A 20584-nucleotide genomic window follows, 5' to 3' on the forward strand; every position below is an offset into this window, starting at 1 on the left:
GAGGCAACTATCGTAAAACACATACAACTACTACTTGTTATGTCATTTGGTTAGCTACTCTATAAAGTAATTAAATATTAACATGAAAATAAATTGTTCAGTAGCTTGGTGTCAGAATTGTGCAGAAAACCAAGTTAAATTTCCGGTCTTGATTTCTCCCACTGGGGACATTTACTAAATGATAAAGGAGTCCCCCACCCCCTTGCCATTCAATAGTACCTTCTCAAATGACTTAAAGGTAAGGCCTAATTTACAGTGTGGCTTACGCACGGGAAGCCATTATTTTTACCTTTTTACGAAGATACCCTATATATCCAAAAAATATTTTTCTATCTTTCAGCTCTCAGCTTGTCTGACTGCCATTTTAGAAACGTCACAGGAGATGTGTTAATAGGGGATTCTATGGCAGGCAGTTTTAAAATACCAGCTACTCAGGGAGCTGGGGCACACATCTGTACCAGTGGGAGAAGGGGCTTAAGCACTCTCTGAGCGAGAGCAAGGTTAGTCTTTCCTGAAAAGACAACTACTAACATGCACAAGTGTATAACATGAGCAGAGTTCCACCTCTGGTAGGATTACAAGTTGAATGGGCAAAAACATGCAGCAGTGGAGGACCACCATGGCAAGACTAGAAACCCCACTTGGTAGCTACCTTCTTTCAATACAATGCTTAATCCCCTCCTACTGTTGCCAGTTCATTTTAGGAGCACTATGGCTTACCAAATGATTTTGTAATCAATAAGTGACTGCATGCCACATAATTCAATGCAATCACGCCACATAAATTCCAAGGAGAGGGAGGACATCTTGTCACACAGTGAAGGCACCACATAGTCAAAAGGGCCTTTGGCTAGAATGTTCATCTAAAGTTTCATCCCCTCAACACTGGTGTGTAGAATGATAGCTATAATAGGACCACCTTCACACTGCCCATTTATTCAGAAAACAGATACATTTAAAGATTAGGTGCCATATTATTTTTTACACGTTTTCTCACACTCAACAAACAGACAGCACTACAAAATGAAATGTAATGACACTCTGACAGTGAAATTCTTGGACTTGATAGATATTGCAGGGAATTGGTTATGTAAAATATCAAGCACTTGACCATGTCAGTTCAAATGCAACCCAGCAGAGAGGAAATGGAAAGCTGTCATCTGTTGTCTGGTCAGCATCCTGTATCAAATGAGTCAATAGTCTCAGTTTAGAATGTAGGTGCCCAGTATCCTCATGACAAATAATACCATCAAAACAGAGAGCAAAGATCAAATTAGCATGGAGACTGAGCGATCCTCTCACCTCTACAGGTAGGTCCTCCAAAGTCAGAGTTGAAATACCATGGCAAGGCAGTGTAGGGAGGATGCCTAAAGTGCTGGTGGCCACACCAACAATTTGGCCTCTCTCACAAGTACTAAATTTAAATTAAAAGTGCATAAATGACCTTTAAGATAATAAACTAATTAAATATGAGAAAGAGGGAATTATGAAATCTGTCTACAAACATTTGAGGGATATTATAAAGAAATGGATGATTTATATGGGAATAAAGAATGTCACTTCAGCTAAGAAAAAATATGATCTGTCATATGAAGTAGTTGGGGTTAGAGTAAGAACCAAGAGGGGCTTCCAAATACAGCATATGGAGGACTATATCTTCAATGCCTTTAATAACTATTTTCTACCTACATTTCTCAATTCTGCAAGAAAAACACTAAACGGCAGCTCTAACCAAACTGTTGTTAATTTGAAGACAATAGGGTCCCCAATTTATTGGGGAGGGTGGGACCTTAAAGACCCTCATTTTAAGAAGTTGTAGTTTGGGTCACAAACTTACCAAGATATAGGCATCCAAAGCCACCTTGCCCTATAGGCATGCCTAACTTCCACTCTTTTTTTGATGTGTCTGTTAACACTTCTCCAGGAGCAAACTCTTCCGCAAGCTTCCTCTTCACAGGACCTCTTTTTCCAGACGTCTTCTTTATATATGGCATTTTCACTATAAGAAGTAAATGCCAGGGTTATAAACTGCGCAGATTTTCTTTTGCATCCTTATTCTACTCCACATGCCAGTTTTTTATGGTCTCTTTTGCTCATGACAGACTTCCACACGGCAACCATAGGTTGTTTAAATTGCCAAATTGTTACTACAAAAATACTTTGTAAGAAATGTGCAAGGTAATCCTGTTGGCATGAATCCTAGGTGAAAAGCAATGTATATTTCTTCAGGGATCAGAAAAAAAAAAACCAAACTTCTCAGCTGATTATAAGAAAAATCTGATAAAAAGTAAAAAAGGAAGCTTCAGAACAAAAGATTTTGTATTAGAAGGCTTTGCATAATTTAATACATACTGGAGAATTACAGAATCTATTCCATTTGATAATTAATTATGATCTTACAATATGAAAAATATATTTAGCTGTGATACAAGAAGCTTTATCAAGCCTGTTAAATTTACAAATTTTCATACAGTCCATGTCTTTAATAACTGGAGTCCTGAAGCTAGATATATCTAAAAAAGAACTCTCAACTTTCTCTTTAACCATGTTTGCAGTAGTTAAGTTTGTGATTGGCATGATGCCACAAAAAGATCAAACACCTGCAAGAACCATTCAAGTAGTCGTAGAATGTTCTCCCACAAATATGTATGTAACAAAAATGCAACAGTGAATTTACTGTATCCCAGGACAGCATTTAAAATAATCCAGAAACCTCAACAATGCAATAAATAACCTCCAGTTTCAAGGTTCTGAACATAAATCTTATTTTTGCCTCTTGACCTTCAAATTCCAGCTTGGGAAGAGAACACTTTGAAACTAAATAACTTAATGGCTTTTTCACAGTCAAATAAACATGTCACCCTCCAGAATGACTGATCTTCACTAGACAATAAGCCCCTTTGGGTTTTCCAACACTGGGACAAGAACCAAATTTTCACTGAATCAATTCTTTCTATCTAGATTGTTTGGATATGATGTGTCAAGGAATGCATATACATCTTTCATGTGAAAGGCCCTCTTAATTTGTTTTACACAGAACTTGATCTTTGTCTGTTCCCTATGAAAAAGAAAACCATATAAGCATACACAGAGCTTACTTTTTTTAAAAGTACAGTTAGCCTTGGGTCTTCTAATCCTAACAATGCTCAATTTGTGAGGTTCCTGGACAGCAGAATAATTATTTGTATTTCGTCTATGTAATCACAGTTCCTGACTATTCCCATGATGTAGGAGCCATATACTGTTTGCCACGAAGTGGAAGTTTACAACTTTGAAGATGATCAGCAAATTGGGAGTAACTGCCACCTATTGCCCTTCTCCAGAACTCATCTGGTGGGCCTCTGCAGACGGATACTGATTGCAATTCAAACTAGGGCCTGGTCTACACTACGCGTTTATACCGAATTTAGCAGCATTAAACTGATTTAACCCTGCACCCGTCCACACAACGAAGCCCTTTATATCGATATAAAGGGCTCTTAAAACCGATTTCTGTACTCCTCCCCGACGAGGGGAGTAGCGCTCAAATCAGTATTGCCATGTCAGATTAGGGTTAGTGTGGCCGCAATTCGATGGTATTGGCCTCCGAGCGGTATCCCACAGTGCACCATTGTGATCGCTCTGGAAAGCCATCTGAACTCGGATGCACTGACCAGGCAGACAGGAAAAGCCCCGCGAACTTTTGAATTTCATTTCCTGTTTGGCCAGCGTGGAGAGCTCACCAGCACATGTGACCATGCAGAGCTCATCAGCACAGGTAACAATGCAGTCTCCTGAGAATCGAAAAAGAGCTCCAGCATGGACTGCACGGGAGGTACTGGATCTGATCGCTGTATGAGGAGAGGATTCCGTGCTAACAGAACTCCGTTCCAAAAGACAAAATGAAAAAACATTTGAAAAAATTTCCAAGGCCATGATGCAGAGAGGCCACACCAGGGACTCAGTACAGTGCCGTGTGAAAGTTAAGGAGCTCAGACAAGCCTACCAGAAAACAAAAGAAGCAAACGGAAGGTCCGGGGCAGGGCCGAAAACATGCCGCTTCTACGCTGAGCTGCATGCAATTCTAGGGGGGTCCGCCACCACTATCCCACCCCGTCCGTGGATTCCGAGGTGGGGGTGGTAATCTCAGCCATGCCTGAGGATTCTGCGGACGGGGAAGATGAGGAGGAAGAGGAGGATGAGCTTGCAGAGAGCACACAGCACTCCGGTCTCCCCAACAGCCAGGAGCTTTTTCTCACCCTGATGGAATTACCTCCCAGCCCTCCCAAGCCACTATCCCAGACAATGAAGCCATGGAAGGGACCTCTGGTGAGTGTACCTTGGTAAATATAAAACATGGTTTAAAAGCAAGCGTTTTTTAATGATTAATTTGCCCTGAGGACTTGGGATGCATTCGCGGCCAGTAAAGTTACTGGAAAAGTCTGTTAACATGTCTGGGGATGGAGTGGAAATCCTCCAGGGACATCTCCATGAAGCTCTCCTGGAGGTACTCCAAAAGCCTTTGCAGAAAGTTTCTGCGCAGGGCACCCTTATTCTGTCCTCCATGGTAGGACACTTGACCACACCACGCATGTAGCAAGTAATCTGGTATCACTGCATGACAAAGCCTAGCTGCGTATGGTCCCGGTGTTTGCTGGCATTCAAGCAACATCCGTTCTTTATCTCGCTGTGCTATCCTTAGGAGAGTGATATCGTTCATGGTAACCTGGTTGAAATTCAGGAATTTAATTAAGGGGACAGAGATGGTTGGGTTGTTTGCCTGTGGCTTAAAAGAAATCCTTCTCTGCATTTAGCCAAGCGGGGGGGGAGGTGAGGGGGTGTGATTGGCGCTGAGCTTTTTCGCATTTGGCTAGCTGGGATCTTCCCTGCTACCAGCCATGCGGTGGGGGGAGGGGTAAAGCGATCATCCCAGAGAATTGGATGGGGGCGGTTCTGGTGCTGCACGTTAACAGGAAAGAAACAGCACTAAAGGGCTTTGCTTGCTATTTGGGAAAGGAGGGCGCTGGATACATGAAGGCTGCAGAAGCCAAAAGACAATGGTTTACCATGGCCGCATGCAAGCCAAATTCTGATGCCCGGACCTACATCTGTGATCTCTAACACCAAAGCCGCAGGCTCTCAATATTAAGATGCAAAATGCGACCTTGTAGTGAGATCACATGTGCTATGTAAGGTGAATAGTGTTGTTCACCGTGAAAGAGTATGACCATTGTTCTCTAAAATGTATCTTTTTAAATACGTCTCTCCCTTTTTTCCCTCCCTCCTGCAGCTGCAAATTTTTCAAGTCTCCCTCCTCCATCCCGAAGGCTATCTCAGATAAGGCGGCGGAAAAAAAAGACGCGAGATGAAATATTCTCAGAAATCATGGAAGTGACCCGCAATGAAAGAGCTCATCTGAATGAGTGGAAGGACGTGGTATCAAAGTACAGGAAAGATGCCAGTGACCATGAGGACAGGAGGGACCAACGTGAGGAGAGGAGAGAGGCTCGAGATGAGAGGTGGTGGCAAGAAGATCTGAAGTGTCGGGATGCAACTCTGGGGCTGCTGCATGATCAAACAGACATGCTCCGGCATATGGTGGAGCTTCAGGAACGGCAGCACGATCACAGAGTGCCGCTGCAGCCCCTGTATAACCGCTCTCCCCCCTCACCATGTTGCTTAGCCTCCTCACCCACCAGACAACTAAGAACGCGTGGGGGGAGGTTCCATGCACCCGCCCATTCCACCCCAGTGGGCAGCCCAACCAAAAGGCTGTCATTATTTTGAAATTTTGTTAGTGGCCTTTTCCTTCCCTCCTATCCTCCTCCCAAACCCGACCTGGGCTACCTTGTCAGTTCTCGCCCTCTTTTTATAATTAATTAATAAAGAATACATAATTTTTAAATGAGAGTGATTTTATTTCCTTAGGAAGCAAGCGGTAATCAAAGTGGGAGGGTGGGTGGCTTACAGGGAATGAGTCAATCAAGGAGAAACAAACACAACAGTCACACCATACCCTGGCCCGTGATGAAACTGGTTTTCAAAGCTTCTCTGATGCGCATCGCTTCCTGGTGTGCTCTTCTAATCGCCCTGGTGTCTGGCTGCGCATAATCAGCGGCCAGGTGATTTGCCTCAGCCTCCCACCCCGCCATAAAGGTCTCCCCCTTACTCTCACAGAGATTGTGGAGCACACAGCAAGCAGCAATAACAATGGGGACGTTGGTTTGGCTGGGGTCTGAGCGAGTCAATAGTAAAGGCACGCTGGCGCACAAACGGCCAAATGTACATTTTACCACTATTCTGCACTTGCTCAGCCTGTAGTTGAACAACTCCTGACTACTGTCCAGGCTGCCTGTGTATGGCTTCATGAACCATGGCATCAAGGGGTAGGCTGGGTCCCCCAGGATAACTACAGGCATTTCAACATCCCCAACTGTTAATTTCTGGTCTGGGAAGTAATTCCCTTGCCGCAGCCGTTTAAACAGAGTAGTGTTCCTGAAGACGCGAGCGTCATGAACCCTTCCCGGCCATCCCACGTGGATGTTGGTGAAACGTCCCTTGTGATCCACCAGTGCTTGCAGCACCATGGAAAAGTACCCCTTTTGGTTTATGTACTGGGTGCCCTGGTGCTCTGGTGCCAAGATAGGGATATGGGTTCCATCTATCGCCCCACCACAGTTAGGGAATCCCATTGCAGCAAAGCCATCCACTATGACCTGCACATTTCCCAGAGTCACAACCTGTCGTAGTAGCAGCTTACTGATTGCTTTGGCTACTTGCATCACAGCAGCCCCCACAGTAGATTTGCCCACTCCAAATTGATTCCCGACTGACCGGTAGCTGTCTGCCGTTGCAAGCTTCCAGAGGGCTATCGCCACTCGATTCTGAACTGTGAGCCCTGCTCTCATCTTGGTATTCTGGCGTTTCAGGGCAGGGGAAAGCAAGTCACAAAGTTCCATGAAAGTGCCCTTACGCATGCGAAAGTTTCGCAGCCACTGGGAATCGTCCCACACCTGCAATAATATGCGGTCCCAAGTCTGTGCTTGTTTCCCGGGCCCAAAATCGGCGTTCAATGGCTAGAACCTGCCCGATTACCAGCATGATCTCCAAAGCGCAGGGGCCCACGGTTTGAGAGAATTCTGTCTCCATGTCCTCATCACGCTCGTCGCCGCACTGCCGTAGCCGCCTCCTCCTCGACTGGTTTTGCAGGTCCTGGTTCAGCACTGACTGCACGAGAATGCGTGAGGTGTTTACAACATCCATGATTGCTGTCTTGAGCTGAGCAGGGTCCATGCTTGCCGTGCTATGGCGTCTGCACAGTTCACCCAGGGAAAAAGGCGTGAAATGGTTGTCTGCTACTTGCACGGAGGGAGGGGTGAGGCTGTACCCAGAACCACCCGCGACAATGTTTTTTTGCCTCATCAGGCACTGGGATCTCAACCCAGAATTCCAATGAGCGGGGGAGACTGCGGGAACTATGGGATAGCTACCCACAGTGCAACACTCCGGAAATCGACACTAGCCTCGGTACATGGACACACACCGCCGAATTAATGTGCTTAGTGTGGCCGCGTGCACTCGACTTTATACAATCTGTTTTTAAAAACGGTTTCTGTAAAAATCGGAATAATCCCGTAGTGTAGACATACCCAATGTGTCACTGAATTAAAAGGGAGGAGATGGAGAAAAGGAGTGAACAGGTTCCTAATATGCACTAAAGCTAGGACAATATGCCACTGAGTGGAAAAGCTTGTAAGTGGTAACTCAGCAAGACCAGAGAAAGGCAAACCCCACAGTGGAGATTACACAGAAGGGGCAATGAGAGGGCGGGGGAAGCAAGGCTTCAAACAATTGCTTGAATTGGCCTATTTCTGCTCCCTTCTGCCTCACCTCTCTGCAACTTCGTCTCTGGCTCCCCAGTGTCCCCCTTTTCCTTGTACTTTGCTTTCTTGGTCTTGCTGAACTTCTGTTCCCTACTCATAAGCTTCCCCTCCTGGCTGCTACGCACTTTTGGGACCCTCTCTCCAGCTCCCCCATTTGAGAAATAGAGGGCCATGCGACTGTAGCAGCAACCCCAAGCACCACACCCCTTCCTTGAAGCTCCCTGGTCTGAATAGCCACTGCTTTTCCCCCAAGCAGCCCCCTGCCATGCCAGAGTTTGCAACACTCTCCTGGGGGACAGGACAACACGTATCATGTTCCCACCAGCTGCCAGCACCACTTCCTGGCAAATGAGATGTGCCCCCTACCTAATAAGTCTGCAGTCTGGAAATGTGTCACCTAGATGAAAAATAGAAATGTTAAACAATAAAATGCTTTCATCCCCCACCCCCGAAAGAAATAATATATTGTTCTACTCTTCAGGAGCCTCCTAAATGTGCACAGTTTTATAAGATAGTAGAACTACACTAGAATAGTCATAGCAGATCTAAGCACACCAGCAGCAGAACAAATATGAAATCACCACCTCAAGAGAAGGGTACCTCTAAAATGTATTTCTAAAATACTGTTACCCACATCTATAACATCTGAACATTTTAGTATCCAAAATGCAAAGATTTTTTTTAACTCCGAATTGCTTTCCAATATTTCTAGCTTTTACTGTAAAATAAAACCTTTTCTATATAATCCAGACACAGCTTTGAGACACTTCATCTAAATTTATAAAATAAAGTTTACCCATAATTTGCACTTGGTCTTCTTGAAATGTTTTTCTTAACACTTCAGGTTTTTTTTAAATGAGATACAATAGCATCAGGTTCAGGTTAAAGTTTTTCCTCCATTTAGAACTGCAGAGAAATCTGATTTGTACAAATTCAAATGTTCCTTGAACTACCTGAGAGAGAGTGGTCCATATACACCAGAAATTACAGCTTCTTCCCCACCACCATATACCTGACTTCAGAAAATGCTATATTGACCTGTGCTGCCACATCTTCTCTTGGGATTTATTCTTTGAAAAATGCTATCAACCAGAGATAAAACTTGAACTGTTTATATTCAACATATATATCAGCTTTATTAATGGAGAGTTATGGATATATTTCACCCTGGTAACTTCACCATTAGATCTGCTGCTGACAAACCTGCTTACAGGGAACAAAACAACATTTCAACTAACTCCACAAGAGGGGTTAGTGAAAAGTGCTCCCCTCTCCCCTCAGTTTTCTTTATCCAGCTGGGACAAAAGTTACACTCCTGCAGACACTCAGTCAATAAATGAATTAATTACGACATCCCCTTAACCATAAAAAGGGAAGCTCAGAATGAACAGAGGTTTGACTGTTCCCAGCTGAGAATCCTGCCCTTAACAAATGCACTAGATACTCATACATGGTTTCTTGACTGTCTACATTCATACCCATCTGTTAGCATGGCATTATGCCTACTCACAAGTTGGTCAAGCTATCACTAGGCCATAGGTGCAAAGCAATTATAGTTTTAAAAAGGCAGTATGCTCAAGGCTAAGCATTCTTTTGCAGAAAACCTGTCCTCTAGAAGTACTGAAGCTCTGTCTCCCCATGCTTCCACATTTGAGATCATATGTTCAGATACGTACCTTCTCAGAAGCTACACAGTATTAAAACAGGAAGATTTGGGGATTGGAAGCAGTTGTAGCTGCCCACAAGAAATATTTTTAAGACAATCTGAAGAGACAAGGTAAACAGCAAAAAGGAAGGAAAAGACAACCTTTTATTGCTACTTTTGTTATTGTACATAATTTGCCACCCAAAGAATGAATGGTCTGTTAAATGTTGTAGACCACTACACTTTTACTTTAGATATGGAGAGGGTAGTATTCCAGTCATATATTTGGAGGATGTCCCTTGTTTCAAAGCATCTACTTCTCACTGGGATACTACTAACCAACCAAAAAACATTCATTCCATATGATCTTAAAATGCTTTATAAAATGATGCTCAAAAATCATTCATCTCTAGAGAGGAATGCTGCAGCTATTTTACAATATAGTACCAACAGAATTTATAAGGCAGGAAGTGAAGATAATAACAAAATGAAAGTGATTGCGGGGGGGAGGTGTTTAGATATAATCAAATACAATTTACTCAAATTAGAAGTCTGCCAGAATACCAGCACTAAAATTATTGCTCTTGCACAATACATACTAAGGACAGAGCATCAGTTTTATCTCTCATTCAAACAGCACAATACACACTAACACCACACTAGGGCATACATTTAGTACAGCCTTAGAAGACTTCAAATTACCTACATCATAGCTTTTTTTGGTTTCTGAAATCTCCCACGAGGGGTGGTGGTCCCAGAGCCCGGGCCCAAACATCTATACAGCAATTTTTAGCCCTACTGACTGAGCCCTGTGAGCTCAAGACAACCACAGCTGTGCTATGGGCCTTTTATTCTAGTGTAGACATACCTTTTGAGAGGAGAGATGGTCTATTGCCTGGAGATGCTAGAGTCTTTCTCTCTCCATAACTTCACCATTCTGTGTGTGTTACCACTCCCCGCACCTCACCCCAATCAGTAAACAGAAATATTTTCTATCTCACAGGAGTATTGTGATGCTTAATTGAATTGGTGCTCACAAACTGCTTTGAAATCCTTGAATGTAGGGTACTATGTAGATGTCAAATAATATACTCTCTCTTAAGTACTGAAAAGATTTGACCCTGCTTACTGGCAGGAAAATATTTTTAAAGCACATGGTTGCATCTTTTTATAGGGCTGTTTACTCAGAACTTGCATAGACTGAATAGTTTAGACTTTGCTCCTAACAAATAGAAAAATGACAACAGAAGTAGAGGTTTGTTTGTCTGAACTTTTCTCCAAAACTTCTTTACTGAGTATAAGGTGACTGTCTGCTTTTCCACATGCTATACTTGAGGTATGCACACAATTAGCAATTCAGTCTCGCAATCAGTAATCTTTATAAATGCAATCTGAAATAGTATTCCAGTTACGGCTGTTGTACTCTTAAATAAGCTTGACTAGACATTTCCCAGTTTGTGTTTTCTGCCATTCTCAGTAAAAGTCAAATGATTATAAATCAAATTCATTTTAAGGAAGTATTTCTGTATGTGGCCATTCAGAATGACTATGCTGCTGAATTCCTTCCTGGTTCTTTTCTTATTTTCTACAAACTGTCATTTTTAGATTTGTTTATCTCAATAGGATCGCTTTTTATTTTTCAGCATAGAGAGGACAGTGCTGCTGACCTGTGAACCTTTTAGTCAATAGGCAGTTCCAGCTAGACATGAAATCTGCGTGTCATTAATATTGCTTACTCATAGCAGAACTCTCCAAGTCTGCCAGCAAAGAAGAAAAAAATACCTTCCTCCTCGCCACAAAAACACTTTCTTTTTTAAAATTCCTAAATACTTTAAACTGTTTGCAGTTTGGGGATTTTTGTTTATTTTATTCAAAACAATGGACACAATTTTGCTCATTTCAGAGAGAAACACACCAAAATGGCCACTGACATTTCAGATATCTCCAGTGTCAAAACAGGTAGAAATTGAAGGTCTAAATTTATGCAAGAAAGTCTTTTCCCTCCTTCAAGCCTCGGTTACATGTTTAGAATAACACCGGACATTTCAGATTAACTTGGGTTATTAAAAATCAATTGGTAGCAAAGTAATTGCTTTAGTTACAGCTGTTTAAAAGTTCTTCCCTCTCGGTATTTTATGTTCAAACTAGACAGGGTGAACCTATATTGGTGGATTTTAAAATATTTTATAAAGTTTTGTCAAGACAGCAGAATTTGGGAAAACTGGACACAGACCTCTTCATGTAGTTAGAGGGAAAGACATTTTATTTTTGAATCTCTCAATGCAGCATGAATCAGACCTGACAAGTCTAGTTCTTTTTAGAAGCAACCTCCCTGATTCTGGATTAATTTTAAACCAGTTTAAACTATCTTCTCCAGCCATAATTAACACTTTGTACTTCAATTAGATTTAAAATCTCCTTCAACTTTCTGACTTTCATCCATACAATTCTCAGACTGATAAAACCCTTCATAAATTTCTATTATCTAGGAACATGTCTAAAAAGCCAGACCAGATATAACCCCTAAATCTCTACATCTTTGGACCAGCAATAGACACTTACACAACAACTAGGAAGTCCTTAAGTTTGAGGTATTTGGGGTGATTTTGCAGAGGTGGAGGACTGCTGTTTTGATATTCATTTGGGGCACTCTATGACCTGGGGAGTCAATGCTGATTCTCACCAAGTAGTAAGTGGTATCTCAAAGTCTGTCTCAAACAGCAATGACTTTAATGTGGGAAACTTAATCAGGAACAAGACAGTCTCCAAACAGCACAAAAACCTTTAGCACCAGCAGAAGAGATTCAAAATTTCCTAATGAATGATAGAGAACATGAGGGATGCCTTGAGGTGCTCTCCTTGGAAATCCATGGGGACAACAGGTTTGAGCCTGTACCTGCGCAAGCTGAGTCCTATAAACAGTAGAAAAATGGAGCCAACTCATCTCCACAGTCCCGGTGGCAATAGGATGGACCTGCCCGAGCCTAACTCATTTAGGCAGGATTTTAAGGCTACATTTGTTATAAGGTTAAAACTTATTTTCCTCTCGAAACTTCATTCCCTTAAGTGATGACGGATTTCAAGTGGTCCCCGCTCTCCACTTCCCCTCCACACCCCTCCCAAGAGACGAGAAATACACTTCACTCTTATCTGCACCTGCTGGACTGGTCCCGCCCGGCCTCCCTGCCCCATGACTCATACCCTGGTGCAAACAGCAGCATTACCCGCATCCAACCCCACGGCCATCAAAAGCCCCTTGACCGGGGGGGGGGGGGGGGGGGGGGGCCGGTTCAGAAGCGGGGCACTGCGGGGTTGTGGGCTCCACAGCTGGGTAGGCCCCGCGCGAGGTTAAGGGGCCGGGATGAACCTCGAGACCTTTCAGGAAACGGGCCCGTGGGGAAGCCGGGCAGCTCTCGGGGAAGGCGTGAGCCTCGTCGGGGAGCGAGTGGGGCCAACCCCCTTCTCCCGCGCGGGGACTCGACACAGCAGCGTCTCCCGCCCCTTTCCCGGGCCGGAGCCCAGCGCCGGGGGGAGGGGGGGCAGGCTGAGGCCGGTTCCAGCCGGCTGAGCCCGCCTCCCCGGAGCCCCCGCTTCAAATACCTGCAGGGTCTCAGGAGCCGGGCCCGGCCCAGCCGCTCCTGCTTCCCCGTCCGAAATTCCCGCACTGCATGAGCCCTCAGGCAGCCCGCCCGCCAGGCTACGCACATCCCACTATCGCCCTAGCCTATTGGCTACCTAGCCGACGGAGCCCGCCTACGAGAGAACAGGGCAGGCCGCGCACCTCACCGGCCACCGTCGCTCCCTCCCCACCCCCGAGCCCGGTGTACCCTGGGAGTTGTAGTTTTTGTTGGCTTGGCGGCGCCCGCCAGCGCTGTCCTAGAGCCGCACAGGGAGGCGCGAAGGCAGCCGTGCAAAGGAGTCGTGTTCAGGAGCTGCAGTTCGGAGCAGGTCGGCCACCATCTAATGAGTAAAACCCCAGGAGGCAAGTGGAACATACATCCAAGGGCGATGCAGCTGCAGAATTGCCAAACCGCGCACACAGCTCCTGGGACAGGCTTAAAAGCATGAGATTTTAAACACTGAATGGGAGGGTTCCCCCCACCCCCTCTGGTGTTCGAGCATTTAAAGGTCACGTTAAGATTTTCCAGAAAAATGAGGGCTAGAAACTTTTCTAAAGAAGAATGTTGAGAGTCATGTGATTCCTGGAGCCAGAGCTTTAAAAAAAAACAACACACCAGATACCAGGAAATACCTGCAAGAGCTGGCAACATTGCCATCCTTATTCCTACAGGAAGCGCTTTCAGGCTGTGAAAGGTAGTGGAAGACCCATCCTTGAAACATGTTAAAACAGGACTGAGCTAAACTACATGCTCAAGTCATGCTTGCTCTGTGCCATTTGTGCCAGCAGAACCCAGTGCTTCCAGAAGGATTATCCACCATACAGTCTTTGCCCGTCAGGTGCAGAGCCACTGGACTCCAGAACAGGACACATTACAGAGCAAGTCAGGTATGGTCGGGGAGATAGAAAGAAGCAAGGCAGTACTGCACCCTGATTATTCCCTAGCTGCCATAAGGCCCGCTGGGGCCTTAGCCAGCAGGACAAGTTAGGCCACCAACCAGGGCTGCCCTAACTTATGTCAAGGCCAAATACAAGCCACTCTCCTCTCCTTCCATGCCAACACCAGGCTCTGCAGTGGCACATGGATGAATTTCATGATGTAACTGGACACTAGATAATCTAAACAGGTCTTTTTAGTTTCTGTGATTCTAGGGGTACACCTACCTCTAAGAATTTCACAAAAAATAATCATTATGGTAAATTATTTCATTTGTTTGCTGTGCTGAGGAACCTTTTCAGTCAATTTTAAAGTCAGTTTGTGTTAAAAAAATACAAATTCTACACAATATTTTTTATATATGTCAAATCACTTTACAGAAATAATGATACAGTTACAGAAGAGATAAATTGCAAAGGAAGCATTTGGTTTGCCCCCTTTCAGACCTTTTATAGGGTCAAAGCAGATTATCCTCCTCACCGCATATTGGTTTTGTAGGAGTCAAATCTTGATCACCTGGCAGCTCTGATCCAGTTGTCAGCAGATATCACTACATTTCATTCTTTTGTTGTCAGAGACAAATCAAAACACACCCACACTTGCTTCTACCAAGCTGTGAACTTGGAGAGACACTATAGTAGGAAGATAGGAATTCAAGGAAAGCCAAGAGGGGGAGGAAGAAACTGCTTTGTTTGGAGGGCCCCGGGGGGGGGGGGGGGGGGAATGTCAGCTCAATGATTCCTTAAATAGAGAGAGATGGTTTGATGGGTACTCTTAAGAGGCTCCATTCTTAGGGATTCCAAACAAAGATTAGAATGTGTTAAGACCAATCAAACTGTAATACCTAGATACCTGTAATACCTAGATACCTGTTCCCTTTGAAAAACTAGGTTGACCCCACATACTCCGTTGCTCCCATATAATATATTTCTGCTGCTTTTCAACAACCTGTACTGAAGAAGAATAGAAGAATAATTGGAGATATACCAATCTCCTAGAACTGGAAGGGACCTTGAAAGGTCATCTAGTCCAGCCCCCTGCCTTCACTAGCAGGACCAATTTTTGCCCCAGATCCCTAAGTGGCCTCCTCAAGGATTGAACTCACAACCCTGGGTTTAGCAGGCCAATGCTCAAACCACTGAGCTATCCCTCCCCTGCTTTGAATTCTATACCTTACAACCTGCTTCTCAAGCTCATAGAAAAAATCAGAAAAATAAAAGTAAAGAAAGCAGAAGATGCTACACACTCTAGCACTTTGCCCATAAGATCATTCTTACAGTTATGACGGAGGGGTGGATGGGCCAATCTGAGTGAGTGGCATTGTGACCCCAAATCCTGTTCCTCCTGAAATTCAAAGGTGTTGGCACCCCAAATGCAAATTTTGGTCCATCTCTAATTTTTGAATAACTGAATTAGAGAAAGTTCTTGTGAAACATGTGGTCTTATGGTCTGTGCACAGGACTGCGAGCTGGTAACTCCTGACACTGATTCCATTGGAATCCTCTGTCACCTGGGACCATTCCCTTAACTTTTCTGCCTCACCTTCCCCATCTTTGTAATGGGAACAGTTCTTACATATCTCATAGGAATGCTAGAATGACATCTGTACAGTGCTATAAAGATAAATATTAATATGTTGTTGAATCATGCTTAAAATGGCTTAGATCAGATAGGATTATAATCCTGGCCGAAGAACTAGAGCTCAGAGGTGCGAGCAAGCCTTGTGAGAAGACAGTGATACAGCTGGGTCTGTAGTGAATCTTAACTGCCAAATACAACACAACACTGCCATCCACACCCAGAGAGTTTTGTGATAAGTGCACTGTTACTTTGGGTATGTCTGCACTGCATAATGTATGCAGGTCCGTGTACCCGCGCATGCAGACCCAGGCTTTTCAAGATTACTTGTGAGCACTCAAACTGCATTTCAGGACATGATGCTTCCATTCATATCTATGATAAGTTGTGTTAATGCTAGAAAAATGCAGTTACTGCACGCTTTTTCCTCACCTTTCCATTTTATACTGTTTTCTTCAGTGAAAAGAAAGTATACAAGAAGCATTGAAGAGTTAATTTAATTTTTATTTTTAAAAGAATAAAAAGTATACTATATTTAGACTTGGCAGAATTCAATGGATTTTTTTATTATAATTCTGACATAATATCAATGTTTATTTTAAAGCCTTTTTACATGTATCTATTTAAATTTTCACAGTTATGCAAAATTATGGATTTGAAATAAAAATAGAAAATATTCTTATTTAAATGTTAACCGTTGTTGGGACCATTGATGGGGGATTCAGACAATTTAATGACAATTGACATCGTGGTTCAAAAAGTTATAAAGCTTTATAACTGTTAAAACACAAACTGTCAACACACAAAATATACAAAGTAAACATCATTAAAGCAAACTAAGAATAAATGCTGCTTGAGAACTTACTACTTTGACTATCTGAAATTTCAACATTAGATGAAATATTTTTTCTTCAGTTTGTGTATGTACGGTAAAATAGACATTTACTAATAAAAATCTAATTCTTCCAAGCCTAAATATAGTATAATAGCAACAGGACACTCCAGAGTCTTTTTGTTGCTCCATTAGTATACAATTTAAAAGTATGTAAGGCAGTCTGCCCAGTGACCTCAGGCCTCATGATGCATCCAAGGTGTATATTAATAGGTCAGTACAACGTCCTATTGTGTCTGAATGCTATTAATAACTAGTTAAAAACAAAGTTATTCCTGCCACATGTTTAAGGATTTCCCCACGTGTCCTTTCATTAGCTGCCGCTAGCAAATTAGACAAATGCATTTGATTATATCTGAACTTAAAGTTTTTACAAGGTGAAGAACACTGTTACCAGTGATTAAGAAGCCAGAGGAAGCTGAAAACGTTGTGCGGAGGATGAATGGAATTGATGGAGTGGAATTAGACAACAGTTTAACATTTTTATCCAACTCTAACAAAAAAATTTAGGGTGAGAGTGCTAACGCCCTTAACCCAGGATTTAATGAACGATATTTTCCTTCAAAGGAAAGTGAATGATGGAAATGAATAATTTTCATGTCTCTTAACACCACCTACTCAAGCTTATCCAAGCAGTTTATAAATAGTGACTTAAGCTTCAATGTCCTGCTGAAGCATAAGTCACTTATCCCCATTTTACAGATGCAGAAACTGAGGCACAGAACAGTTAGGACATTTGCCAAAGTTCACAATAGAAATCTGCAACAGAACAGGGAAAAGGACTAATTTTCTGACTCCCAGTCCTATATCCTAATCACAAAACCATTCTAATAGCTCAAATTAAGTGTATTAAGTTTAAAATTCAAATGCTAAGGGAGGGAGACACAGCTCTTATAACTGTTTGAAAATGTTCTGCAGGACTTCATCCCACTACAATTTAAATGAGTTTTTCAAATGCCTTCCTATGAGTCACATATCCTGCTCTGCTAGGTGAGCTGTGGGCAGGGAGGCAAAATGGCGGGGGGGAAGCCCCTAAATCTGCAGATGGGGAGCTGTACCTCTGCAGTATACTTTTTGTCTCCTTCAAACACTGAAAACTCTCTATGTGAGATTTGCAAGCTTGTGACTCTCCAGGTCAAGAGAAGTGTTCTGGGGGTCAGGCAATGAAAGAACACCAGTCATACACACAGAACCTGGTTTCCCAGAAATCCATGCAAAAATGAAGGCTGGTAGAACCAGTAACGAATCCCTTCCAGAGAGGTGACTCCTCTCAAAAAGGAGGGCAGACTGCAAGGGCCATAGCAAGCAACAGGTTGGCTCCGGCAGTAGCCCTGCTGTTAGACAGGGGGCAGAATTAAAGGAGCAATATTCCTTTTCTGAAGAGGACAGAGCCCTTCATGGGGACAAGTTAGTGTTTCCATATCACTCCCTCTATCCATACCTCCATCTAGATTTTTATATCAGACCCATCGTATCTCATTGCTGTTCTGCATGGATTTCCAAAAGACTACATGTATTCCCTTTCCACACAGGACTAAATGCCTTGCCCAAGGAGATGTTGCAGTTTACACCCACAAGTATCAAACTGGGGAGCATGTTTCTTCCTTTTGTGGGTTTACCTGCCGATAGGTAGCATGAGGCTCCAATATTAGTACTAATGCTAGTTTTGCCTTGATGTTGACTTCAGCTATTCTTAATTGGCTTCTTTTTAAGATCTGCTTAAAAGAGAGATTATATAGCAAAACAATGTATCCAAAAAATGTATCATATTCTGATAAGAAGGAATGTCTCTCCAAATCTAGCCAGTCATTCATGCTCAATTTACATTAAAAAATTAATATCCAAATTCCTTTTTGTTACTTGGCACACAGCCTATTATTCCTGGCAAAACTGCACATGGATGCTAAAAACAGAATGTTTATTTTATTATTTAATTTCCTGAAAATGAAAGGTAAAAAAACTGAGTAAAGATATGGATGAGTCATAAGTCAGTTCAATAAATCAAGAATAATCTCCTGGAAAATTCTATAAATCTTCAATTTTAGATTAAAGTCATACCAAAATCATAGTCCTTAGTGACCTGTTACGTTTTAAATACACACAGGTTGGAATGGCCAGCAATCTCCAAAAATATTGAGCAGAAAATTGAATAATTTTTGCTCACATAAATTTGAAATGAGTCAAATTTTTATTTTATTTTTTCTTTTATTAGCAGGGGGCAGTGCCCATTTTTCTGTGATTTGGTTCTTCTGCAGCATTGTTGGTACACTACTTCAAAAATACAAAAATACATTTTTACTTCTTACAAAAACCTTACAAAACAATAAAATGATTAATTGTAAAGATTATAACATCAAATTATTTTAAAATGGTTGGGGAAATAGAAATATACATCACTTCTATTGATATAAATAAAATACTAACCAGGTCATTAAAATATTCTGAATCAGTATTTAAACAGTGAGTGAAATTCACCCTACACTTTTTGGGGCTGAAGTGCTATGCGGGGCTTGTGTAGCATGCACTGAGGTGAATCTCTTCCAGGGGAGAAATTAAGTGGGAGGAGTGTATGTAAAGATGGGGACTAACTTCACTGACTTGAATGGAATTACACTAGGGTGACTGAAGTCAGTATGGCCCAGGATACATACAGCAAGTGAATAAAGAAAGGGGAAGTGGGGTTGGGGTGCTGGAGGGAGAACGTTACTGCATTACCACAATGCTGATGTAGAAAAGCTCCTAAAGAAAAACCATTTGGAAAGTTTCTCTTTTCCTGTTTGTGATGCTAACTGGCAGATGATTTGAAGTCGTTAGTCACTCATGTTAACTAACATGAGGCTTCTAAGACTAGTCTGTTTGAAGGGCTTTCGTGATTTTTTATTTTTAAAGAGCTTGTATGTTTACTTTGGTTGCAGTCCAAAGTTTATATGGGTAGCAACACTTTCTACTTTCATTTAACTACCTTAAAGTGAAGTGTTTCACTCACCTAGTTTGGACATGTTTTTATAGAGTGCATGTGTGTGTGTGTGTATATATATACACACACACACACACACTATTTTATTTATATATGGAATACCATATGCAATAGATGTGTCATAGTACAGGCACAAATAATACATGGGGTCTTACTATAATGGTACAAAGAACTTCTGTTTATCATCAAACATTTCATATATCCCATTACATGTGAAATAATTATTATCTATCCTGTTGCAGTGAAACACTTTTTCTTATAATGGAATTTTACTCTGGAAATGTATTTTGGTATTAAAAGGTTCCACTTTATAATGTCTATGGTTCAATCGGTGATCTAAAAGGCACTTAAATGCTTTGAACAAGATACATAAAACGCCTTTATTGCAAAAGCTTTGCTGTATCTACCAATTTTACCATTGATCTCTTTCCATGTAAGGCAGTTCTGGAAGCTGCCCATGATGTATAAAATCACATGGTGGCTTTTGATCTCCAGCTGGTGATTAAAGCACATTATGGAGGTTTGAAATTTTCTTGTGGCCATTAGCATACCTCTAAACAGTTCTCTATTAAATGGTAGCAGTATTTTTAATACATATTATTTAAACAAGAAACCAGGAATCTATAAACTGTGTGTGTACCGTACTTTGTAGCTTAGAGGACACAGATCTCTTGAATGAAGTGAGTTTGGTTTTAGTGGTACACTGACTGATCAAATAGTGACTTCTTGAGGTAACGAGGGTCAATGCAAAATGAATAAAAATGTATATTTATTTTTAAACCCTCATTTAATACAAACAAGCAGAGCCCTGGGCTCTGTAGGAGCTTATGCAAATACACTGGTATCCTCACTCCCACACCGCCTGCTGTTTAAGGATCTCACCATCATGTCTGAGGTCAGCGGGCGATCATGGTTTTGCCATGGTGGGTTTTACAGTACAGACCTTATTTCTCAGCCTGAAATCAGAATCTTATCCTTTCCCAGTTTTAAAAAGTGTCTTTAAGAACAGTTACCTTCCCTTCCAATCCCTTTGAGGTTCCCTTTAGTAAAATCAGACCCCTCCCTCCTCATTTT

The 20584-nt window shown here is 42.3% G+C and overlaps 1 protein-coding gene across 3 annotated transcripts in view; it reads right to left on the reverse strand.

The window, feature by feature from the left end:
- The window catches only part of VRK1 (VRK serine/threonine kinase 1), a 68312-nt gene that overhangs the window by 38493 nt on the left and 9235 nt on the right, over positions 1 to 20584 (reverse strand). The window contains exons 1-2 of one of the 3 annotated variants that reach the window (XM_045016350.1): positions 13108 to 13251; positions 1838 to 1999 (exon numbers count right to left, since the gene is read on the reverse strand). In XM_045016350.1, coding sequence (XP_044872285.1) covers positions 1838 to 1994 — 157 coding nt within the window. In that variant the 5' untranslated portion in view covers positions 1995 to 1999; positions 13108 to 13251. Of the gene's footprint in view, positions 1 to 1837; positions 2000 to 13107; positions 13252 to 20584 lie in introns of those variants that run through there. The other 2 variants (XM_045016353.1, XM_045016352.1) reach the window with 2 other exon arrangements.

Source organism: Mauremys mutica, chromosome 4, assembly GCF_020497125.1.
Source record: "Mauremys mutica isolate MM-2020 ecotype Southern chromosome 4, ASM2049712v1, whole genome shotgun sequence".
In the NCBI taxonomy this organism is placed as follows: domain Eukaryota; kingdom Metazoa; phylum Chordata; order Testudines; family Geoemydidae; genus Mauremys; species Mauremys mutica.